Consider the following 27070-nt stretch of genomic DNA (forward strand, 5'->3'; position numbering starts at 1 on the left):
GCTTTGTAAGGGGGCATGACAAATGGAGAAATTGTTTCCATCCATACATCCATTTTTGACCAGAGTTGGTCGCGAAGGCAGCAGCTTGAGCAGGGAAGCAGAGGCTTCCCTCTTCCCTGCCACTTCGTCCAGCTCCTATGGGAGGATCCCCTGGCAGTCCCAGGCCAGCCAAGAGACATCGTCTCTCCAGCATGTCCTGGGTCATCCCTGGGGGCTCCTCCCTGTGAGGAATGCTCGGAACACATCTCCAGGGAGGTGTCCGGCAGGCATCCTTACCAGATGCCCGAAACACCGCAACTGGCTCCTCTCAATGCGGAGTCGCTCCTGGTTGATAGAGCTTCTCACCTTGTCTCTATTCTGCGGAGGAAATTTATTTCAGCTGCTTTCATCCAGGATTTCGTTCTTTTAGTCACGAACCACGGCTCATCGTAAACCGAAGTAACTTGATAGACCACCTATTGTAATTAAGTAAAATATCAAAGAAATGTCACTCTCATTATTCTTGATGTGTCATCTTTAAAAGATCCAATACTGTTTAGATATTTGCAGTGTTTAATGTTCGATGGGTTGAATTTTTATTTTTGTTGATATTTCTGACAGCATTTGAATGCACCATGTAGATCGCAGTGAGTATGCTTAAGACTTCACACAATGAACACCAAATTGACAAGCAGTTTTTTGGCATCCTTAATCAGCAAGTGAATATGATTAATTTTTTAGTGGCAGGGTGGGGCTGCAAAGGCCAACTTCAAAATAAAAGTGTGGTACTGCATTGATATCCTTGGACTTTGCAGCACGCGGTTGTCATGTGATCTGACATTTGTAGCTTCTTCCTTGTTAGTGCATGTCCAGCATAGTTACAGAGAAGCCAAGAGGAAGAGGATTTGTTTGTTTTTTTATTTTTTTTTTCATTTTTTTTACTTAGAAAACTGATTATGGTGGATTTTAAATAAATGCTGATTCATAATAATTGTGTACAGTATTTTAACCCTTATTTGAATGGATTTTTTAGCATGTATATATGTATATATATATATATATATATATATATATATATATATATATATATATATATATATATATATATATATATATACACATATATGTACTGGGGCAAATGGAAGACAGTATATTAAGCAGGTTACACAGAGCAAAATTGAAATGGTTGGACCACACGCTCACCTTCACCCTTGCTATTTTTGCAATTCATTCCCGCAAAGTCTTTTTATTAAGCCGCCAGAATGTTGCAGGGATTACTTGAGTATATCATTTCTAGCCTTGACAGTAGAGAAAAAATTGTCATGTGAGCTTTGAGACTACATGTCAGGGCTGCATAATGAGGTGTCTAACGAACAGACAGCTTACAATGCGGAGCCATGTAAGAGCGGACATATATATCAGCGTGTCTGTGTGTCACTATTGTGTATGCAAAATGGTTTTCTTAGCATAGCTTCAAATATATTGATCAAGGCTCTTCAGATTTGTGAATTGTCAAGCAAAACTGCTGAAGTTCATTGCCTCCAATAAAGTGAAGGTCCATCACAAGTAATGGATCAGTTTTTTTTGTCACGTTTCGAGAGAAGGGTATGCAAGTGCATTGATGCTCACCAAAACTGGGAGATCACAGTTTTTGAATCATGTTTTAGGTGTAAAACGCATTGGTTCAATTCGCCTCACATCAACAGCAGAAAAGCATTGGTGCCTTGCACATCACTATCCTTCCAAATCTCCATGGAAAAATAAGGATAACAAATCTTGCATAAATCCACTCCCACACTTGCTTTCACAATAGCAGCTTTGTATTGTAGCTGGAGAGACAACGCTTGTAATGGGGATACAGTCATTTTCTGCCATTTAGATTTTTGTGTTTGTCCTTTTTAGTTCACATTTATTGACTGCTGCTTCGTATTTCACTGTGCGACCTTGAAGCCTGCACTTTCTTTTTTTAAACAGCTGCCTTAAATGACTTAATTTCAGCTGTTTCCTGTACGACCTAGATGATGCGCAAAATCCGATTACGGCCGTGATTTGAAACGCTACAACCTCAACCTAAGACAGATGATATGTTTAGTGACACTCCATGTGTCTGGGAGTCACATAGAGATTCCCCATAAAACACAGTGATGGGTTTAATTAAGATGAAGATGCTGTTTGATGTTTTTCTGTGTCTCACACTTACTGTTTCGTTGTCAATTTAAGTCTATTTGGTTTTTTTTGTTGTTGTTTTTTACACTCGTCTGTAATTTGTCTCTTGGCAGCACAGTGGGCGAGCGGTTATCAATGGTGGCTCAAAATTAGATTGTTTTGTGTGTTGGTGTGCTTTTACTCAGGCCTGTGTGGAGTTTACATCTTCTTCCCTTGTGTCAGTGGGGTCCTCCCACCATGCACAAATATGTTTATTAGCTTAGTCGGTAAACATCATTCAAAACATGTGTCATTTATGGACATTTCACTTTTCACTTACTGTTAAAGAATGAAGATCACACATTTTGCTAGTCATACTTATTGTTACTGTACTTTTGCATGGAGTTGCTCATAAAGTGTAAATGATTTCGCCTGGCAAATATAATAAAACGTAGCAACACGTATGTTCAAACGTATTTAGGTAGCTTTAAACATATTTGAAAGTACATTGACTAAAAATTTAGCAAATTACTTATTGACTTGCCTATATACCCCGTGGCATTAAGAAAAAAAAATATGTTTTTAGCATTCAGTCTGCAAGTACTTTTGAATGTTTGCAGTCATTCGGACACACTTCCAAAGAGGCTTAGATGTATTTCAATATGCTCGAATGTACTTGCAAATGCACTCAAACAAGGGCTGCAACTGATGATTATTTTAATGAATGATGAATGTGTTGATTATTTGGTTGATAAATCAATGAATCTTTCGTGTAAAAAACAAGTTTTAATTTTGATACCTTTATTCTAAAAAAATAACACAGTTAATAAACTCATATTCAGTTGTTCATTAGGTCCACAACATTAGAAAAACTGAAAAATTAGTATTTTTATGCAGTACACAAAGTAAAATCAATTGCTCAAACTTATCTGCAATCACATTTGAACATACTTGCAAAGTTGTTTAAGTGTATTTAAATACATTTGAATGTGCATGCAAATACATTACAAAAACATACTTGTGAATTTGTTTGAATTTGCCAGTCAAAAATGTTTACCCTACTTTGGCAAACTGCCATGTAAAGCCCCTACAATAAGTGGTGCATGTTGGTGAGTGTGCGTGAAGAAATAGTGACTCTTGATTTCATCAGGGTGCATTCAACGTTGCCAACGTTCATCAAAATGTCACCAGAGGTTGCCAGACATTGTCCTGAAGTGTTTGTCGCAATTATGAGTGTGTTTTACATTTGCCACTCAGTGGGATAGAGGCTTAATACTACATGCGTCAATGTGGGGTGATTCCCCAGCTCTCACTCTTATTCTGTTTAGGCCACTGAAAGCTGTGACCCTGAATAGACTGAATAGCACTGCAAAAATGGATGTATGGATTTAGTCCTTGGTTTTTGTTTTACGCTTGTAACTTTGTGTCTCTTATTGATTTCATTCTAGGTAAGCCGAAGCTTGCTGGCTCCACTGTCGTTGGACATTGCAGGGGACCCTGACAGTGAGCGCGCATTAGGGAAACAGCGCCTCAGCGTCGCCATCGGTGTCCTGGCGGGAGCTGCGGCTGTCATCCTGGTCATCCTCCTTGTAGTCACAGCAAGGCAGTGTGGCGCTCAGGGCAAGAATGGCTATGAAGCAGGGAAGAAAGAGCCGGAAGAAGATTTCTTCAGCCCATCAGGGGCCCAACCTCAGGTCGGCCGTGGGGGCGGAACCGACCGAGGCCGCAAACCTCGGCGAGACAAGCGCAATGGAGGCGGCGGCGGCACAGCCGCCGGAGCCGGCAAGTCAGACAGGTCACTTTACAGCGGTATTGTCACCGTAAACGGGCTACGCCGTCACGGCAATGATGACGAGGAGGAGGATATTAGCAGTGCGAGTGAGCGCCTGGCAGCCCGTTACTGCGCCGTGGACGGTGACCCCGGCAGCCCTAGGATGGGTGGTGGCAGGCGCCACCAGTCAAGCCCAGATTTGGCCAGGCACTACAAGTCCAGCTCGCCTCTCCCTGCGGTCAACCTCCAACCGCATTCCCCTCCAGCCGAAGGAAAGAAGCATCAGGCCGTCCAGGAGCTGCCACCGTCCAACACCTTTGTCGGCAGCGGCGTCTGCGTGGGGAGCACCGGCTCTAGCAGCAGCAGCAGCGGGGGCAGCGGGAATGGAGACGCCATGTCCCTGGGATCTGACCAGTGCTCTGAGTATGGGTGCCAGCCTACCAACAAGTACAACAAACAGGTAGAACACTTTGACAAGTCACTCGCACTAATTCGCCTTGACTCTATTCCCCTTTTTTGTTTAAATTCAAAACCAAGCTGAATATTGATACTAAGCCCCTTCTTTCCATCTGCCTGCCGTGCTCTTTGTCCGCTTCACGCCGTCTGATCGCTGTCGTCTCCTCCCCGGCTTCGTGTCTTCTTATTTACACATCAGCTGACATACTGTACCGCACACCCCGCGGCTCACATCTAAACACCGTTTTATCTCCGCAAAATAGCTTGCCAGTGTGTGCGCAGCAATGTACATTCACACACACATAGGCACGCACTCAGACACACATTTCAGCATTCTAAGCTTGTGAGCCATGTGTCGGTACGCTGCTGTCTAAATGTGTGTGCGCTCAGCTTCACGTATTAGCAGGATCTAACACAAGGGACATGAAGTCGAACCCCCACTGAACGACAGTACTGTACAGTTTATGTGATTGAGCATGTTTTTGCTTGTATACATGGGTAACCCCCTGAGGTGTTCAGAGGGTGGACGACCACAGAGGGAGTAGGCAAACAATCGCCTCCAACAAGCTAATTGGTCATGTTATATTTCATTTCGTCCTGTCAAACGCTTTTTTTTTTTAACTACAGAACAAACATCCATCCCTTTGACCGGCGGAGTTGCAAAAGCATTGGTGGGATGATGCAGTTAGATGCCAAAGTCCGACTGACAAATGAATACTGCACCGAGACCGGCCGAGTCCGCCTTCTAGCCACACACATAGGCCTCATCTATCATCTTAGATACACTGACACAGCATGGTCTCACAAGTCTGAAGGGAGTGCATGCTGCGCTGAGTGATGCTTGAGTGACAGCTCAACCCTCTTAAAGGGCCAGCGTCTTGGTTGCGTGACTGACGGCTCGAGATTTATCCTCCCTGTGGTGAAAAAGTGCTGATGTGGTCATTAAAAGAGAACCAGAGGAGCTTCTTAGGCTAATCAATTCATACACAGGACCCGCTGATCCTGCTCAACACACTCACACACACGAAGGAGTGCGCACAAAATAATGCACACACACTTATGAGGTTAATCCATTACGGAGTCAATCCTCTTAATCTGCCTTTCCCAGGGTAAGAAAATGCTTACTGGGAGAGTTTTGGTCTTCATGCTTACGTGGACTCAAAACACGCCAACACACATTGAGGGAGGCGCAGACACACAAACTGACAGCATAATGAATTATTGATCATTCAGAGTAATTAACTCCTCTGCAGCAGCCTAGGGTGCACCGTCCGACATTCCAAGTCCATCCCCAAAAGATCTCACACCTAGTCATTCGATGTCCTAAAGATTGTAATTTTCTGTTTATGATTGAATTTGTTAACACACCGTTTCCACACTTAGGCTGATGTTGGTGGAGGCTTGACTTTGTGCACGGGTGATAATGCAATTCAAGTGCACTATATATCTGAATGCAAGTGAGAGATTGACTTGCGGATGAAAAGGTGGTAGGCATGTTCTGAACGTGTGGGAAGCTTGGAAGTGGCAGCACAAAGGAAGTAGAAGGGAATTATAGGATGTTACAAAACAAGGGAATGACGTAAACAGGAAGGGAGAATGACGTTTAGGATACTTTCTTGCATCACTTTTTTTTGTATTTTGATTTGATTTATTAAACATTTAAACACAATATAAATGAGAAAAAAAATAATATAAGATAAATGATCAACAATAGTTATAGCAGTTTAGTAGTTTATATGTTCAAAAGGAATAGGAAGTTGTTCAAAACCCAAGTTCCTTGAGGGAACCCTACAAAGGGAATAATAGAAAGTAGAATTTTAATTGAATTGAAAAAGTTCAACAAAGGTCCAACCCTTGTTTTCGCTAAAATGTTACATGATATATAAATTATATATAGTAAAATAATATAGTATTTCATAAATAAATCAAAACAGAAATGCACACCTCTTAAAACAGTATAATAGAAAAATCCTCACATGATGTCAGCACATCATCAGACTCACTAGGGAGCTAAATAGTGAGTAAAGCAGCTGATAAAAGTCAATGAATACTCTGGATGAGGGGCTGGATCGCATCAGAATAAAGAAAACATGGCAACGCTGTCCATTCAGTGGCTTTTAGTCTTTAAATACGTCCAAAAACCGCAGCAGCCAGGGGCACTGTGTTCTTGTGTTGTCCATCTGTCGCTGCCACGCTTTTGAATGTAATATCTTAACAACACCTGGAGCAAATTTTGGTGCATCTGGCACAGACGGGCCAGCATTAAAGGATGAGCTGATGGTGTTTGGGAGAAGAAGGTCAAGGTCTTTTTTTTTCCCTATTGTTTTTCACAGTACAACGTTAATACGGCTCTCCCTTAGAGATAGGCTGAGAAACTCAGCCATCAGGGAGGGACTCAGTGTCCCTGCTCCTCCCTGTTGAGAGGAGCCTTTTGAGATGGCTCAGGCATGTGGTTAGGATGCCTCCCAGACACCTACTTGGGAAGGTGTTCCGGGCATGTCCCACCGGGAAAAAGCCCCGGGGTCGACCCAGGACACACTGGAGAGATTATGTCTCTCATCTGGAGCTGGATGAAGTGGCTCGGGAGAGGGAAGTCTGGGCTTCCCCGCTCAAGTTGCTCCTCCCGCAACCCGACTCCGGATGAAGCGGTAGTTAATGGATAGACGGATGGACGTTTGTGTTTTGGTTTTTATTAGATTTTAGTTTTGGCATGTTTTCCTTGTGTCTCCCAAAAATTTCAGCCAAAGTGGAGATTTGCCGAATTCTCCGGATCAGCGTTTGCAGAAGCACATAAACGGAGGTTTACGTCATCGCTCTATAGAGGTCACTCACTCACATACCTCAAGCAAGCAGCTCTAGCATTTGTTTACTGCGGGTGTGCTGCTCACCTGCTCTGCGTCTGACGCAAAATCACACTGCTCCAGATTGGACGAGATTGCGGTCATAGCAGAGGAGAATCAAATGTGCTCCTGCCTCTTTTATCCACTGCCAGGCTTCTTTTATTTTCTGTGTATGCTTTAACTTGTGTCGAAGGCTTTGCCTTTTTTTATTGCAAAATGGGACATTAGTTGTTATTGTAAGTTACTTTTTTTTTTTTTTAATAAATTAAACAAAAAAGTGGCTTGGGATGCTTGTAGATGAATTTAAGGACACACATACATTTGTATGTAGAGGAAATTTGTTTATACAAACAAATCTTTATGGTGGGAGATTTTTTTGCAGACAAAGAGGGGAGGATTATGCGGGTTTTAGATATGTGTGCACAAGGATTAAGTTTGATTGTGTCCACCTGTTCTTGTTGACCCAGTCCCACGTGTCTTGCCCAGGTCTTCCTCGTTGTCCCGTCAATTAGTTTTTATTGATGTTCTCTGGTTTCGTTCTGTCTTTGTTCATTGTTTTTGTCATGTCTTTTTGCTGTTGTTTTATCTGCTACATCAGTCCTTGCGATATGAGGTCATGTTATGTTACTTGTGGTTGTTTTGTTGAAGTGAATGTTATTGTTTTGGGAGGGGTTGTTAATTCTCTGCTTCTGATTGACAACTGAGTTTGTTTTTTTGTTTTTGTTTTTTTGCACATATAAATATATTATTAGTAGTTGTAAAAGTTAATGTTGTTGTAGTAGTTTCCATTGATATAGAACTTCTCTATTGCTACTGACAGCTGTTTCTAGTATTTTGTCATTGACATCCCACAACAAAACACTAAAACTAAAATACTAGACACACTCATATTAAGTGTGCAATGTTGTTCCCTGCCGCCACAACTGCTAGAATTGTCACATAATTAACTGGTTCACTGCCAACCCAGTAAAAATTGATCTTTGACATTTATACCTGTCAATGGCAGTGTTAAATAGGAGAGTTAAATAATTACAAACCAGGGAATTATTATTTTTGGATACTGCTTATGTATCCTATTGCATTTTAAACGTTGGCATGTTGTCAAGAAAGGCTTTTTGTCAAGATGAATCCATATGATACTGGCAGAATGTTTCTAAATAATTTAAATAGCACTTAAAAGATGAATAAATGGGGGGGCCATAAAAAAATGATGGGTAATGGTCTTTTAGTCTGTATTTTTCACAATTTTTGCTTTTTTTTTTTTATGGTCAGTACCAACAATATCCATTACAAGTAGAAGGCCGCATGATGACTTCTGGGCAAATGAGAGGGGGATGTAGAGAGACAGAGGGAGAGTGAGGTATATGTGTGTGTGTGTGTGTGTGTGTGTGTGTGTGTGTGTGTGTGTGTTGGGGGGGTTGGATGGCAGCCAAAGAGCAAGAGTGGACTACTGAGATGTGGGTCATCAGGATACCCGGTGGCATCAGGACACATTAATGATCACAGCGGTCACATGGCACTGCAGTCAATATGGGCAAAGTGGCCTCGTTTTGCCCTCAAACCACTGGCACTACACACACAAATGCTAACACACACACACCGACACACACACCAGTCTTCCTGGCTAATGTCCACGACTATTTCTCAGCAGTATCCATTCATTCATTTGCTATTCATTCATTTGCATTTCTTCATTCATTTGCATTTCTCAGGTTTTATTATTCACCCTGAACAAATAATTTCACCTTGTGTAATGCTTTTCAGTCAAGCGCAGCACTTTTTTTTTTTACCTTTTTACCTGCCGTTCATCCCTCACCTTTGGCACTTGGTTTGTTCCCCTGCTGTAGCTGCCATATGCGTGGGCAGTTTACCTTTGTGCCTTCCCTCAGTCCGCTATGACCTCGAATATATCAAATCAGCGTTTTCACCATTTCTTTTACCGTAGTGAGCATTTTTTTGCTCTGTGTGTCCATCGGGTGAGAGGGCCACAAAGGCACTATCGAACCAGGGACAAACGCGCACGCGCACACACACACACACACAACAACAACCAAGGAGTAATCAATGGCACTTAAACAAGGCCAAGGCTGCAGGTAGCTTGACAGTGCAGTTTTTAGTTCCTTAGATGACAAAACAGAGAAGGTCAACGCTAGCTTCTTACCACATTAGGCACCTCTGTGAATGGACAGGGCAAGGACAAACTACCAAGATGAGTTTGCTGCGAATAATCCGGACAGTCTTGTTCATCTAATTGGACTGTATGGACGGACGTGGGTGAAGCGATTAGGTCTAAAGGATTATAAAATTGAAAAGCAGCTTTTCATTTTTGCGAAATCCCCTCAGGATTAAATATGATGAGCGTCTGTCATGGACTGACACTCGGGCCAGCACGTCACTTGAGCGCATCCGCACAGGCGCCCGCATTAAGGTCGAAGGGGTGAAGGCGCTGTCAGCCATGTAAGCGGCAAGCGCGCAAGCCGCTCCTGTCTTCTTTCTGGCTGTTACACAGCCGCCGTAACCGACCCATAACCCCCTGTCAGGATGATACCAAAACACTGACACATTCATTAAAGTCACGGTGAGTTCAGGGCACGCACTCGGCCGTACGCTCGGGGAGGGGGAGTTGGGTGGGAAGGTGAAAAGTTGAGGTAAGTAGGACAAGGAAAGCAAAACGTAGATCACCCAATGATCCAGACCGAAAATGGATCTAGTGACCTGTAGAGACAGGGTGAGAGGCACGGAGGGTGGTTGTGCGATTGGTGCAGTCAGTGGACATTGGGGTGGAAAGATGAGCCACAAGTGTGGGAGAGGATTGGAAGAGAAGGTTGAAGAAAGGTTCAAATGGATCCAGATGCTTGTTTTCGTTTCACCGCCGAGTGCCTATTGATTTACACTTGACTCATATGGGAACACAAGGGAATATTTTGGGTTGAAAGATGCCTGCTCAGCTCAGTTGTTTTAAGTAAAGATTTACTCCAGCACTTTTGCATCCCACGTTCACTTTTGAGGTCAGCTAAGAAATTGTGTGAACTAATTTGATTTATTTTTGGAAAAACAAGAGCTTGTTTGTCAAGGGTGTTGCGTCCTTTGCTTTGACCACTTGGCTCGATCCTTCGCTTATGTTTCTGAAAGTGGCTGACAAAGTGTGTCAGATTTAGCTGTTGATACATGATATGGACATAAGCTTACAACCAGCTCAACAAGACTGGAGCAAAGGCGTTGGCCCCAGTAACATTGAGAGTCTCTCTGGGACATGATTGTCCTTTCATTCAGGTCACTCATGGGTCCTCACAAAATGATGGACATAGAAAACATATTCCGTTTTTTTCAGACTTTACGGCATAGTTAGGATCTTTTCATTTTCTCAAAAATGGACTGCACGTTTTGTACGGATGGTGAAATGAAGATGAATAAAGTTTGACATTTGTTTCACTGGTTTGTTTCCCTGAAAGCGGCACAAATGAATACCTTTATAAACATATTTGCACCTGCTTTTTGAAAATGGCATTGTATGTATTCAAGGCTCATGTAATGACCAGTCACGGCCAATCCATTTACCAAGTTTGATCGCGTGACCTGAGCCTTGAGCACTTGTGGTGTCATTTCCAGCCAACAGCATGTGGCAAGTGTGCTTTTTTTAAATTATTACTTGTACATGTAAAATAATTTAGTCGAGAAAAAAATTAATTACAAAATATTTACAAAATATTTTTACTGCTGCAAATACCTCAGTAAGTTAATATGCATTATTGTGCCTTATAACCCGCAGCGCCTTACAGTGCTGTGCGTCTTATATAAGGAAATGTCCCTACTTCCCTATTCATTTCGACTTCACTTTATAATCCAGTGTTCTTTACAGGTACAGTATAGTCTGAAAACACAGTATTTCATTTGCAGTCAATTGCTTTGTTGCTGCAGCCTCATTTTTGGACAGGACAATCAAAGGCATTAAAGATAAAATAAAAAATTAAACAAACTGATTTCATTGAGCAGTATGAATATTTTGGAAGAGATTCAATTCAGATTTCTTCCAATGATCATTCAAATATGCATCTCCTGATAATAGGGCTACTGTTTCAACTACCTTTGGTGTTCATTTTGAGATCAATTTAAATCACATGATAATAAATTATGTAAATTGGCAGGGTTTTTAATTATCAATACAGAACAAATTTATCCAGGCAAGCCTTCACGTATACTGAGAAGAGGAAGGCCCAACCTCCAAACTGTTCCCACAACCTGGCCATCCCCAAATTAAGTAATTAATTCCCTATGCTACATTGTCCACTACAATTTATATTTGTACAATAGCAGAATTTGGTTGCCAAAGCTCTCCACATCCCTTTTAGAAAGGGATGGAGAGCTGCTGCTGTGCTGCTTCTCACACACATCATCATCATGTAAATCCACATGTCCTCCACGGGATATGAGGATTAGACCTCAAAAGGTTTTATTGAGGTATTTAGGTAAGGGTTAAGGCTACTTTATAGGCTTCACAGAATGAAAGTCAGTGGTAAGTCCTCGCTGTAAATGACATTCAGTCATCACTGGTAAGTTGTTTCTGCTAGATAAAGACAAAAAAAAAAAGAAAAAGAAAGGCTTGCAGGAGTCAGAGCGAAAGAAGTGGTCTTTCCCCCCCTTGTGTTTCAAGGTCACCCTGTGCTGGAATGTAATTGCAAGTTGCATGCCTGTCTAGTCTGTTGAGCACAGCAGATAAAATACACATGCTGATAATGTCACTGTGGTAGCAACTCCTCTCCTTGGCCTTTGTTTCAAGTTCTCTGAGAAAATGGCAAGAATGCAGGAATGTCAGTTCTACTCTCAGGCAAGCTGAGGCATGGGATACGCATCACAGACTCCATCAGATGTGTGACTTCAACACACACAGACACAAAGAGACCAGCCCAGTGAAACATGCTCTTATGAGTACATAATAGTTCATAATTACACACATCCATTCCTTATGCACATACTCCCCTTTCAGCACAAAGCTCTGATAAGAATGTGATGACACACAAGTCTGGATAAAAAGTTTTCCATCGCTTACATCAGTTTCTCCCTCTGGATGGAAACGCACATACACACACGTGCAACGCAGCACACAAAAAGATCTCCATAGCAAGGCCCACACTGAGATGCTGCCTTTTATTTGCATTCTTCAAGGCTCTATGTTGTAGTAGTATGGAGCTCTGCATTCAGCTTATGTGCCTCACAGCATTATCTTAATGGCTGTCTGGGGGTTGAACAACATTGCCTGATATCGCTAAACAAAAGACAACCTTCCTCGCAGAAGGCCGGGAATCAAAATAGCTTAACTGGCTTGAGACTGGCATTCTCCTCCTACACAAATGTCTCTTTAGTGCATTAAGTGTTGGTTCGAATTCTGTTGAAAGAAATAGATTTTGAATTGAACTAAACCCACTGAAACCGAGCTAAACTGCGTAGTGTCACATGGTGTCAAGTTAAAGTAAATGAGACTTATGTGAGATTGCGAATGTTTGCTGACCCTGTCAGAATGCCAGATCAAGTGGGACTGATTTTCATTATTGCCTTTCAGCTATCAACGTTTTATTTTGTTTGGAAAGAATAATTCCCATCGCCTCTGGCATTGTTTCTCACTTATGTTTGGGTTACTTTGCCGACAGTTGGATTAGATTTTGCGAAGGAATGCTGTTGGGAAAGAACCGGCCAAAATAGCAAAGGTGGTGGAATTCTTTTCTACTTGTCTATTTACATTTGTCACAAAGCGTACAGTAGGGCTGCCATGATTTCAGTATTCCATTAATCAGTATTTTTTTTTTGATTACTCGACTCATTACGAATATTTTCTACTTTTGCTTCAATAGTAGCTAAAGCTCTAATGCACCTTACATATAACCTTGTTAGTCATTTACCTTGCCACCTGGCCTTGGGGAGTACCCAAAACAGACCCCAACATATGATGCCTAGTCAAATCCAAGACAAATCTTTAAATAGCAACATTTTTTCTAAAAATACAAGTCAATGTACACTTTAAATTGTGGTGCAGAAAAACAAGCATAATCATAATTGACATGCTCCACTTTATATCATTGGTCAGACCATTTATGGCGTGCGTTGGCCTTTATTCATGAGAAACACATTCACTGACCTTTGATTGCTGGTGTCAAAACAAAGAAAATGAAAATACAGCAGTAATTATTTTTTTCATCCAGCACCATATACACAATGTAATTGTTTTGACTATATATATATATATATATATATATATATATATATATATATATATATATAGCCAGCAGGCTTCGGTAAGTAGGCGGGGGACACCCTGAACTGGTAGCCAGCCAATTGCAGGGCACACACAGACAAGCAACCGTTCACACACTCAATCATACCTAAGGACAATTGAGTATGTCCAATTCTCCTGCCATGCATGTTTTTGGAATGTGGGAGGAAGCCGGAGTGCCCGGAGAGAACCCACGTGTACGCTGGGAGAGGCAGTTCTGAGCAGTTTGTTTTTGATAGGTTCACACAATCGGAATATTGGAGACAAGCACCAGCTTGTAAGTGAGTTTAAAAAAAATAATAAAAATAATTAAAAAAAAAAAAACAATCTCAGGCCCACTCAGGAGAAAACTGCATATAATTCACACCCATTGAAACACATTGCAAACAAAATAACAGCACCCTAAAATTCTAACTCCCAAAAATGAAATTGTGGCAGAAAGTGCGAAATGCCTGCAAAATGTCAACTGATAACAAATCCACAGGGTTTAAAATATGGAAATTACAGCCTGAGTTAGAGTTTGAATAGCTGTTCAAAACAGAGATCTTAGATATGCACGATACATTCACCCTGTGCACGTAGTACACACAAACTTGCAACTTGTTTTGCAGTATCTAATAACACACCTCACTCATGTCTATTGTAGATCTTAGAGTTTAATCAACTCGCCGAAATGAACAAAGCGGAAATGGTGCTCTCAGTTGGACAGTGAAATGCAAAAAGGTTCTGCGAAAACTAAAAATAGCTTAAAGGTTGAATTGTGCAGTGCATTTGCACTCGAGGACCATCAGTACATAAAGCGACTATTTTTGAAAATGGTGAAAAAAACAAGTCTATTTTTCAAGCCGTCTATTATGAATGACTGGTTGTTCCATAAACTGTACACCTGCACTCTCTGCTTCTGAACCCAAAGCTCTGTAAATCAGCCAGTAAAAGGGGCTCTTTCCAATACGCTACCCCGTACTCCCACGCAACCACCCTCCCTTTGCCACACACACAAACACACACACACACACACACACCTCATCTACCGTCTGTCTTCCGTTTGATTGATCTCTCGGTTCTCTCAGAGTGTGTTCATTTCTTTTCATTGCTCTCCATCTGGATATGTGGAGCCATCTTTTAAAAACCTGCTTTTTTAATGACGTAGAAGATTTTTTTATTAAATGCAGCTTAATGGTGTCTTTAAATATAACAAATGGCTCCTAACAATCCGCCCACACCCCTTTCTGTTTTTAGGCTGTTGTTTAAATCGACCACACCGCTTTCATTTCCCTGATTAGATGAAGGAACAAAGGAACAGGCCTTAAGTGGGAATATGAGTAAGATGCCGTATCTTTCTATTAATTTTTGCTGCTGGCAAATCAGCGCACATTTCTCACCGGGTATCGGCTTATTAGATCTTGTGTGAGCGTGAAAGACTGGCCATGATAGAGCTCTAGTCCAAAGTCAATGTTGTAGCCTCGGGCTAAATGTAGCCATCTGTTTCAGAATTGTTAGTGGAAGATAGATAAATCGCAAGATCAAAATGGAGATAGAAGAGTGGCAGGGGTGTAGGGGGGGGGCAGACAGAATATGAGTGGGAAAGACTCACAGGACTGTTGGTCTGTGGCCATGGCTAAGACAGGAGTGATGCTGTGTATAGAGATTAAATAAGATGACTTGGACAAAACATGAGGCTTAAGTGCGGGGTATAGTTGGAGCAGAAGGAGTGAGAAGATGTTGAACTATCTCATGATAGAATAAAAAAGATAGAGGTAAGTGGGTCTAAGGTTAGTAAGGAGGGAGGCAGGGGTGGCTTAAGTCCACAAGTAAGGCTACGCTCAATGAAGAGAAAATGAAAAGCTTTTCTGCCTGTGGTGTGGAGGTTACATAAATGTGAGTGGGCAGGCTTTGGTCTGCACTGATCTTCCTGATAGAGTTATTGACCCATGCCTTCCTTAATCCACGTAAGGAGGTATTTATGAGTGGAAGTAGCCATGCTTGTCCCTCATTCTTTTCCACGCCACTACGCTATTAAATGCATTAGTAGAGCAGATAAGAAGGCTATCGCCACAAACTTTAACAAAAATGCTCGAGCCTACCTGCAAAAAAAAAAAAAAAACCCATTAAGATAACCTGAGCTGTTTGACACACACTGCATACTATAATCACACATACTGTAGTGGTCCTTTTTAGATTGAATGCTTTTGCAATTCGATAATGACTATATACGTAATTTAGAACCCCAATCATCAAAAAAAAAAAAGGAAATTGTCTTCATTGGGTAATGTGAAGAGCAGAGTATCGACCCATGAGCAGACAAAACACAGAAAAGGAAAAGTACAAAGTCTTTATACACAAAAATCCATCATAACCGCAGCTCCGAAAAGTAGACTCAGAAAACAAGATTCGGAGAACTAAACTCGTACAGAAACTACAAAGACAGCTCAATGACTTTTTGACCACGTGTTGCTGAGAATGTTAATCTTCTATATCAGTGGTCCCCAACCTTCTTATCACCACGGACCGGTCAACGTTTGGGATTTATAGTGTGGACCGGGTGTGCGTCACCGACCGACTGCTGTCAAAAGCACATCATCCTTCTCACTAGGTAGAATCAACAGCGGCCAGAAGCGGCGCCAAAAAACAAAGATCACGCCAAACAAAGCACAAATCAATGAACTGTTAAACTAAATCAGTTCCAAAACATTATTTCGGGTGCGGCCCACGCGGCCCGGTACCAGTCGATCAACGGGCCGGTACCGGGCCGCGGACCGGTGGTTGGGGACGACATAGAACATAAAGCAACCAAAATAACTATAGGATCTGCTTGGCAACTGATATCAATGACAAACCAGTCAGTGATTAATACATAAAACTTGTGTGAACGGCTGATATTTTGACTTTTGACAATGATATTGTTGATTTATTCCCCAAATTATATGTTATATGTATGTTTTGAGAAGTGACATTACGCTGTAAATTTGCACAAGCGTTCAATGTTTTTCAAATAAAGATTATACTAATGTTTTTGTTGATTACCCAATAAGTAGTGCAGCATACAAGCATATGCAGTAAATAAAGAAGGCATTTAAATAGACATATTGCTACAGCTTGTGAGTAGCAATTAGAGGCTACTGGCTCTCGATCTTGATCGGCCTAAAAAACTTTGGTTGTGTAAAGACTACAAGATATAAATGCAAATGATTTTTAAAAATATAAACTACATCTTACATTTATGAAACAAATTAAAACTAGCTGCATTTACAACAAAATTCTTAATTTTTCTCTTTGGCAATTAATAAAACGCAGAAATTTGCAATGGCTATATAAAGTTAAAAAAAATGTATGAATGTGTGTGGATTGGGTGTTACAACAATGTCCTGTAAGAATATTTGTTTCAGTTTGGTGTGTCAGTCGGCTAACAAGCTACTTTCAAACCTAATGAAGAATGGACTCAAAATTGGCAAAACCATTGTTATTCTTCCTCTCAACTTGTTTGTGGCTTGCCCAAACCGACCGATCTTTGAGAAATTTTAACAGCTCGGCCTCAGTTCAGCAGACCAATTTCAAAGCATTATAGTGAAATCGGCACTTAATGGGTCAACACTGCACCAGCGCAAATCACTCGTGCATTATTTAAAAGTCTCTGTTCTCTTGTTTTGCAAATACACACAGCTATTATGTAGATAGCCACTCACAGCCCTTAAGGTAAAAGGGGGGAAATGAAACCAACCCAAACAAAAAACATGGCAGTCTTATTGAATATCAGATGTGAAGCTATAACACAAACATGTTTTAATCAAAGTGATGCAAATGTAGCAGCCAAATTAGGGCTCCTGAGAGGTTTCCACGCGGATGAAACGGCAACCTTTAATCGTGCGGATGAAAGAATGCTCGACAAAGTGAAATGATATACAGCACAGTACCTGATGTATGGGCACAGATGCACAAACACTTAAATGCATGAATGCAACACACAGTATCACACGCAGTAAGATTAGAAGCAAGGATAGTGTGTTGAAACTGATATTGGCTCACACACTCGCGCTCTCTCACTGGTCAGTCCACTTTTTTAAAGCGTGAATATAGAAGCGGCTGTGATGCCGTGTTAACATGAAAGCTTTCATGGCTGCTTAAAAGAGCCGACTTTGATTAGAATGCGATTTGTGAGAGCGTCCGCAATGCTGGCTGCAGCTGACGACGATGCTTTTAAATCCAGCGAAGCCACAGCAGGGCAGCCTTCTGTCAAAAAATGTTGAATCAAGAGTTTTACCTCCGCAGTTTTTTTCTTCTTTTGAATCTTTTGCAAGTCCACTGTACCAGCTTTACGTGATCACACTTTCAGGCAATTACAAGCACAAAGGGACACTACTTTCGAGAGTGATCAAACACACTATTTGAAATAATTGACTACCACAGTGCTAATTGAATATCAAAAGAGGTTGCCGTTATATCCATGTTCATCTGAATTCTTGCTGTGAGTTTTATGACGCAATGTCACTTTCACATGATCACTGAGAAATATGATTCGTTTGTTTTTTTTTCTACAGAGAAAACAAAAAGTGGTACCTTGATTCATTCAAAGACCAAGCTTTTAACTTCCCTTTTCATCCCCATTGAGAGGAATTAAAGTATGTGTCCTTCCCTGCCCGTCAAAACAGCAATTTAAAAAAAAAAATAATAAAACACAATGATAATAAAACATACTTAATAAATAGTAGTGTACATGTAGCATACATGTGTTAGATTTGCGTCTTTAAGAGGCATTGCCAGGTGCACCATTGAAAGAGAAATGTGGCAAAACCTTCAATATGTTTTTCTCAAAGCTAGGGACTTAAACTTAGCACGATTCAAACTGCTGTACCTTCATAAATTTTTGAATTACCTCCATATACTGTATTATGTACTATGCGTGGGTTTTTTGTTTTGGTCTCATTTAATCAACAGCTCAAACTGGCACTTCTTACTCTCATATGTAAAAATTACAAATTTACAATACCATAATTGTTTCAGGTCTTTTTGTACTTCTCTTGAATAATGGTGTATCTTAAATTATCTGAAATTTTAGTTTTAGGAAAAATGACCAAGTGAGTCTGAATAACTCTTGGCTACATTTTTGACATTTACTGTAAAAAAGTAACATAAAGCAGTCATTTGCAATAATATTGACAAATAAGTTTAATAATTTACAATTAAATGAAATATAAGAAAACATATACTGTAAAGTGCTGGTATTTATATACAACAATTTTAACTGGGCAATATTGCTATTGTGCTGACGCAAATTTGATTCAATCTTGCTGAAGCGCAAGTTTGAGCATTATGTGTTCTCCTCAGTGTCATGGACAGTTCAAAACTGACATGATCCGAGGAAACATTTTACTTCATTCCACACAGAAACAATGACATATTTGCTGCTATATGAGCCGCCTTGGGCCTTTCTGCAATCACTCCTCTGCACTCAATAGCACTCGCTATGTTTTGTGAAGCCGCCAACATAACGACTGCTCACACAATTATTTTAGACAGCTTGGTTACGAATGCAGCGCAGTGTTTTGCTTGGACACTTCACCCTGGGAAGACTACAGCTTACTTCCTTTATATGAGCCATGTGTGAGACCCTCAGGCAAGTGTGACTCTTGTTTGTTGGACCCTGCAAATTGATGGAACACTAGCTTATATGAGAAGTATTTTGAGATAATTTAAGTCTGTATATATGTTACCACTATAAGTTGGTCTTTTGGTGAATAGTATACCAAAAACATACCCCCCCCCAAAAAAAAAAAAAAAAAAAATCTATGGAACTTTCACTCTATATGCTTATGGATGATACCATAGTCTCAACTTAAACGAATATATGTAATGAAACGTCTCTGGCGGCAACGGTGCCTGTGACTGATAGGAGGTGGGGATACATTTCCAATTAAATTGTTGCTCTAAATGCAGCAAACATTCACCAGCCCGGTGATTTTCCTTCGCAGGCTTACGTCTTGCGCAGAAAATCAATTTCCAATTTCCAATATCCCGGAGTGAGTCGCTTCTACAATTTGAAAGCTCCACAAGTGAGATTATGAATAGGAGGCAGCACAAAGACTCATAACGAATGATTGGGCGCACTAATAAAAGTAAACAATGAACGCTTCCTCCATCTTTCGTCCTCATAAAATATCTGTCTTTGTTGTGATGAAGGATTCATTTCTCCAATCCAACAGGCTCTCAGCTCACCTAAATCAATGCATTGGCCAGTGGTGTTACATTCTAACCAATACATTAACTCAAATATATTTGTCTGCAACCGGCGGCGATGTTTGCTAAACCTGGGTCATCATTATCATCCATATTTTTGATTAGCAGTATTTGCTGCACAATAAACCTCTGTTGTTGTGGTTATCATGCTGTGTTAGCAGGGCGGACACAGCAGGCAACTCGCTAAATGCTGTGCCAAACACTGTATGAATTACAAATAACTAGTAAATAATCTGACATGTTTGCCTGCAGTTGCTTTTTCAGCAAAGCTGTTTTCTCAGCGTTGGCCGGAGCAGCATTACAATTAGCGAGGTTACTAGTTTTAACTGCGTTCCTCAGTCACGTCTACTTACGGCTGAGCTAGTCTTAAAAACTCAGTCAGCAAACATCAGCAGCTGGCATATCGCTTGCTAGCAAATCAAAAATGAGGAGACAGAAAAAAAGCACATTATTGGATATTTTTATGAACTATTATTTTTGCAGGTTATTTTGGTTATTGCTGTTATTCTTTGGGTATCGGCTACATTTCGTCTATTGACTTTTGACATTGTACGTTTCTAAGCTGAGCTAGTACATTTCTCTAGTGAGGATCTTCAGAGCGGTGAAGCTTCAGAGTGTCATGTAAAAGAACATAACTCACTATATATTTTCCTAGTAGTTTGTCTAACACTTGGGAAAATGATTCCCTGATCAATTGTAAAATATTAACCTCCTTAAATAGGTAGGTAAGTCTGGGATTGTCTTTTTTTTTTAAATCATAATTACACAAACACACTTAAAGAATTTCCAGAAAATTATCTAAAATTGAATGCGCTTCACATTTTTTTCATTTGAATATTTTTGAGTTTTCATTTATTTTCGTTTTCATATTTTTTTTCTAAATTTTCAGTAAAAAGCTGCATGTTCCTTAACATTTTTAAAAGTTTATTTTTTTTAAAACGATGAAACATTTTCTCAAACTTTTCTTTGTTTACCTCCTTTCTTCATGAAAATTGTATGTTACAGTGTGGGTGGTTTTTTTCTTAATCCAAAAACAAATGAACTTTTCTCATGCAAAAAAGCTGGAGACTGAAATTTTAAAGAGGCAGAAAAAATATTCAGGATGTCAGTATCTACGAAGGTCTTCAGTTTGGTGCTGATCCAAAGTTGGCCTTGACAGAGGCTCAGAACTGCCAATTTATTTTCATTTTCTGTCACTTAATTATGCAAAAACCATAGAACTGATTCTTGTAAAAACATTGAGGAAGGTTGAGAGGTGTGCCAAGAAAGAGCCCATTAGAGTTTGGTATTAATCCAAGATTAAAAAAAAAAAAAACTGTGTTACTGTTGCATTTCCTTACATTTTACTGAAATAACTAAAGTAACACGAGGGAGATAGGTGTTCAACCTTAATATGTGCAATTTGGCCCTAATTAGCGGTGTTCTACCTTGGCCGGGTCTGCACTCTAACTCATGTCATTTTAGTTAGACATAATATCATGTAATGCACTCGTATAGTGTCAAGGATGGCATAGTCGCTGATCCATCTCAGTCACTTTACCACAACAGTAACAGAATGAACAGCCTACTATCAGCTACAACTTAGGCCCATGCAGTCACCCCACACGCACACTCACTCACACACACTACGTTGAGCCATTGCTTTCTTCTTTGCTGAGGTCCCAATCGTCAATCATTATTCCTGACCTTATCAGTTAGTTATTACAGTCATTTGTACATAGGAATTAGCTGCTAGGAATTCATATTGCAGATTATAGTAAAGCAAGAGTGAGTAACAAGAAAAGGCGATTAGTTTTTAGTGTACAGCTATAGGTTCAGTATGCAACACACATTCCTTCCAACTCTAGCATAACTGTCTCACTATAGAGAATGCAAATAATTAGCATTTTTAAACATTATCTTTTAATGCCAGAAGTCGCACATTAATCAGTCGGACCGCTCAGCGAAAGGCTCGCCTCAGCATCGGATGCGACGACAGACGTAATTTCCTAATGCCCAACTGTAATTTTCAAAGGCAATTGCAAAACTGGAGCCAAAGTAGCAAAGTGTGATGTAAGGTTATTGATGGGAACGAGCTGAATCCTCCCCTGCCTTCTCATTAACTCGCCTCTTTTCCTTCTTCTTTCTCCGTTCGATGGCCCGGCTGCGCGCTATCTGTCTCTGGTGTATCGAATGGCACATGCACGCGGACCGCAATGCACATCAACACACATCAATGCGCACACGTGCGCGCGCCAAAAGTCTGTTTGCATACCAAAAGCATATTTCATAGCTCAAAGAAATTGAAAGCCATATTAATTATGCAGACTACACACACATCCACACGCACACACATATGGAAAGAAAGAGTGAGGGTGCACTTGTTCCATTCTTCCTCTGCGTCAAAGGAGTCAGAGTGTGAGAATGATTGAGTCGCTCTGCGTCAGGGAGAGAGAGCGAATGAGAAATTGCGCGGTGAGAGAGAAAGAGTGCACTGTCCTTAACCGTGCACACTCATGTTTATGTGTGTGTGCGTGTGTGTTTTGTCTCACCAGTATAACACCCTCTCTGTGTTCCCCAAGCCACTCAGTGTCACTCACACACACTGAGACTATTGTCAAGATGTTGGCCGATGCGCCCCCAAGGCCATTTGTGTGCCACTCTGTCCATCACAAAAGGGCAGAGAGGGCTTCACTTAAGTCACTGGTGTCCAAACTTCAGCTCTTGGGCCAGTTGTGGCCTGGGTCCTCTTTTTAACTCGCCGCCGGCCACATACTCTAAAGGGTCTAAGGCTGTGTCAATGTTTCATTCAAATGGCGATGACGATTCCGCCGAAGTTGGTTTTTGACTATGGAGGTTCCACTCTATCCGTGTGCACATTCATTCATTAGAGTGTTTAGCATTGAGGGGGGCAAGGCCGATACCACGTTTGCTTCTCTGACAGCATTTAAGGCAAAGCTCTGTTAACCTTGTAGCTTGAGTGACGCTGATACTAAACTGGCGGGATGGATTTCAGTTTGTTGCGGCGCGCCGCCGCTTCACCCTTCTCTCAGCGCAGCTCGTCGAACATCACAACATGACGACTTGATGTGGGAGAGTGAGGCCGGCGAGAGAGGTAAGGCAAAGACATGACTAAATATCATAACGACGCTGCGGGCAATGCGAAAAAGACAAATGAGAAAAGACAAGGGTGACTTGTCGGAGATAAAAATGACAGCATATGGAAAGAGTGAGTGGACGTAATGCAAGGAAATCGGAAGTGTGTGTTTGGAGGTGGAGAGACCTTGCAGTCAGATATCTGATGTCCTTTATTGACTGTCTATTGTTCACAGCAGCTCTCCTAATTACTCTCAACAGGGTGCACGTGTGTGTGTTTTCACGTATGTGTGCTAATGTGTGTGCGTGAGTGGCTGCATCCTCATCCTCACTTTTACTCTACCATTCACTGCCTTCCCACAGTGATGCCATTGTCCACCCTCCTCTGGTCAAGTCTTAATGGGCATTAGCAGCGCACACAATTAGAGTCTAATGGTCCACACAACTGGAGAGCAGTCATACATATGTATGGACACCACGCACACACAGGGTCCCTTGTGCGCCACCATCCTGTTGGCGTCTTTTTACCACAATGGTCGTTGTCATGGATATTTATAAGAGAATGAATGTTATAGGGATGAGCCGTGGAAAGCCATGAGCATCACGAGTGAGCTACACAAAAAAAATGCTGCAACAAAAGGAGCTAATCTGAGTCATGGGCATTTGTCCGGTAAGCCTGGCCTCACATCACAGTCTATGAGCTTTTGTTGCGGTTTTGTTTTCAACCCCCTATACGTGGCCCAGCCCGCACAAAGGGATAAACATTTCAAAAGCCTGCGAACAGAGTCAGTGATTTTCACTGTGTGCGTGTGTGCGTGCGTGTGTGCATGTGTGTGCGTTGTGCAAGCCCAGATGGAGGCTGGGAGTCGGCAAGTTTGGCCAATGCCAAAACGGACAGCTTGTTGGTAACAAAGCTGTGGTGGATGGCAATGCGGTAGGCCATAAGTGATCTCTCTCCATACACACACACACACACACACGCACACACACCTACATGCACAGGCATATACACACACGTATACAATAACTAGCTTGGACTATTATCATGAGTTAAGTGGGCACTAGCTGCGGTTAAACTTTAATTGCTCCCAGCAAGAGAAAATGATCTACAGCCTTCAAGTGCCTGCACTGCACTGCAACGGTGTTTATCAGCGAACGGGGATGGGTAGTACCAATGGTGCCCGCACGAGGGGCCCGCACTGCTGCAGTAGAGCGAGAGAGTGAGAGAGAGACTGCATCAGGGCGATCAGATGACCTCGCTGCTGCAGTTAATGTTCTTTGGCACTCAGACACAAGGCTAAGGCTATCCCTCATACCACTGGGCTGCTGTACTACAAGCTAATGCGAGTGTGGCCGCGTGTGTGTGTGGCAGGAATTCGAGACCACAGAGTAGGTACTGTAAAAGTAGCAAATGTAGTTCTTTATTTCTCTCTTAGGTCTTTATTGAGTCTTTCTGTACTTGTGCCGCACCCCCACCCACCTTTTTCTGCACCTCACGCCCCCCTCTTCCTCCCTCCAAACCCTCTCTGCCTCTCCTTGGCTCCCCCTCTTCTTCCTCTCTCTGCAGTGCAGCATGGTGATTATCATTCCTCTCACAGAGTCAGGCCTGATAGTCAGATACTGCTGAGCACCCTTCTACATCACCTGCTCCTAGAGGGAGCAATGGAGGGAGGCGGACACAGAGAGAAGGGAGGAGTGAAAGAGGAGGTCTGCAGAGAGAGTGTGCGTGGAAAAGAGGAGAGAAACGTGTATAGGCACACGCTAGGTGAAGGAGCATGAAAAAGGGACGACGGCCAGAGCTGCAAAGGCGGCCTCACTGCAACAAACTGCATAGAAATCCACAAGCCTGTAAACAAGTGTGCCTAATGTGCACCTCCTTCCGTGATACGCATGATGGCCGAGTATGTGTTGTGGCAACAAGACGCATTGGCTCATCAACATGTGGGAGTAGACAGTTGCTGTTTGTTGAGCATCGTCCTTCCTCCCACCAGCTGTTTCAACTTGCTCCAAGTAATCTTCTGCATTCTGCAAATACCACCAGAGTCAGGCCAAAAAGGCCATTTATACACACCCCTATGCCGGTCAAATTCTACCAGCCCCACCAAACAACACAGAGTCACTAGAACTAGTTCGTTCTTTTTACCTCCACCAAGGAGGCTCTTTTTAATCATTGTAAGCTCAGCTACTGAAAAGTTGCAAAGTTCTCGCATGGAAGGTGTTCCAGGAATTCCTCAGTGCAAATTTGGACGTTTTTCCTCTTTGTCAAACTTTGAAGTTTTTTTTTTTCATTGTTTCTTTAAAGAAATTGAATTTCACACACAAAAATGATCACAAGTCATCATTTACTTATGTGGACCAATTTCAGATTTGTTTAGATACATTGAGTGGTCATTACAAAAATATTTGAAACGATGTAAAACACAAACGTGAAAACAGAAGCGGCTAAGTGAGTGAAACTCAAAAGTGTAGTCACTAACCACAAAAGATTCTCATCTTGCACGACTTCCTAGATTAACTAGTTTAAATGCATTGTTTGTAAAAAAAAAAAAAAAAAAAAAGTTAATCAAACAAATCATAGCTCATACCTTAGGCATAGTACTTGTTTTGCTTGAGTAGCAACCCAAAAGTCTATTTGTCAGTTACAATAGTCATACACTAGTGTTCATGTTGTGACTTCTGAGTTTGGTCATGTGACATTCACAAGCTGAGTCGTGATTGTTTGTCACCTGAGCACTGAGCAATATTTTCAGTTGACAGCTTGTGGCAAAAAAGCTGCCCCCTGAGATGGATGAAAACCGGTGGATTTTGCTGCTTAGTTCATGTTCCACAAGTGCAATGTTAATCAAAATACTATATAATAATAGAACATGTTTTACAAAAATGTTTGACTGAATGTCCACGTTAACGCTTTGCGCTATTTGTCTCATGTATCCAATGTTTTTCCTTCATCTAGTGACCCGTGTCTCTACCTGTCCGCTTGACCTCATGCTTACTCTCAGTAAACAACACATATTTTCTTTGTAACCGAGCCTCAAGGGGAAGCGCTTTACACGTCAGTCACTCTACAGACACACACACAGCACTTCTGCATTGAAGTTACCAGTGTAAATATATCGAATTCAAACGAAACATTAACACATCCCTCTCGTTCACATGGCTTATTGTGAAACGCTTCCTGTCAGCATTCCACTATGTTTGCTTTTAAGTCTTTGATGCATAACTTGAACAAAAGGCACGAACATCTTCAAAAGATTCACGTATGAACATTTCATGAACGAGCCTCAAACTCAAAACAAAGCCTGTGAGTGCGCAGAGGTCAAAGGTGAGTTTGCTCAATTCGCAGGCCCCTTTGGCAAAGTGATAACAGTAAAGTGATGATAACAAAGCAGAGTGTTAAGACTTACAGACTAGTTTGTGTTGATGAGATAAAACAAAGCATCAAAGATATACATCTTCATATCTCGCCAGCTAATTTCACACTTAAGACACGTGGGAGGAAAAAGATAAAATAAGCAGTGGTGGAGCTAATGAAATATTCATGGTGAAATGCTAAGGAGTGTAAGAAGTATGTAAAATAGTTGAACATTTTAGGACACCCTAATTTCGATTTTTTTTTTTTTTAACTGGAATTTTAACAGAGTCAAGCAGAGTCAAGTATAGGCTCCTCCCACTGTCGTGAAGAGTAATATATATTTTTTAGCTTATGTGCAGAAAACGAATCAAAAGTCATAAGCATGTGTTTATTTTCAAGCTAACAAAGAGAAGACATTTTGCTGCCGGAGAGACATTAACTCAACCCAAATGAGGCTTTGTTACCTATTGCTTCAAATTATTCTTTTTTCGCTGCGCGTTAAGGCACGCCCCACTGAGGATAAGTGTTTGGAGTAATGCATTACAAAAGTAATGCAATTACTCATACTTTTTGCTGTAATGCAGAAGTGTAATATATTGCACACAAAAATAGTAATATTGTACACGTTACTAATCAGAGTAACGCAATGCATTTCAATGCATTGTTAGCCTGAAGATGGTGGGGTTTTTTTATTTTATATTATAATATTGTAATGTAACTAATTACCGTATTTTCCGTATTTTCCGCACTATAAGGCGTACCTAAAAGCCTAAATTGTTTTAAAAAGCTGATGGTGCACCTTATAATCAGGTGCGCCTTATATATGGATCAATACTGAGATTGGGATTCGTAGATGGGGAATGAAGTGATAAAATAAGCTTTACCTGTTTCTTTTGTGTGTTTACAGTTGAACAAGGCTGGTCATATTGACATTGAGTTATTGTGCTATTGAGAGT

At 41.2% G+C, this 27070-nt stretch overlaps 1 protein-coding gene across 1 annotated transcript in view; it reads left to right on the forward strand.

Annotated features, from left to right (window-relative positions):
* pcdh7a (protocadherin 7a) overlaps positions 1-27070 on the forward strand; it is a 53424-nt gene that overhangs the window by 6751 nt on the left and 19603 nt on the right. The window contains exon 4 of the mRNA XM_088420179.1: positions 3573-4355. Within this exon, the coding sequence (XP_088276305.1) occupies positions 3573-4355 (783 nt within the window). The remainder of the gene's footprint in view (positions 1-3572; positions 4356-27070) is intronic.

This window comes from Hippichthys cyanospilos, chromosome 7 (genome assembly GCF_059441005.1).
Source record: "Hippichthys cyanospilos isolate Australia breed blue-spotted pipefish chromosome 7, RoL_Hcya_1.0, whole genome shotgun sequence".
Taxonomy (NCBI): Eukaryota; Metazoa; Chordata; class Actinopteri; order Syngnathiformes; family Syngnathidae; genus Hippichthys; species Hippichthys cyanospilos.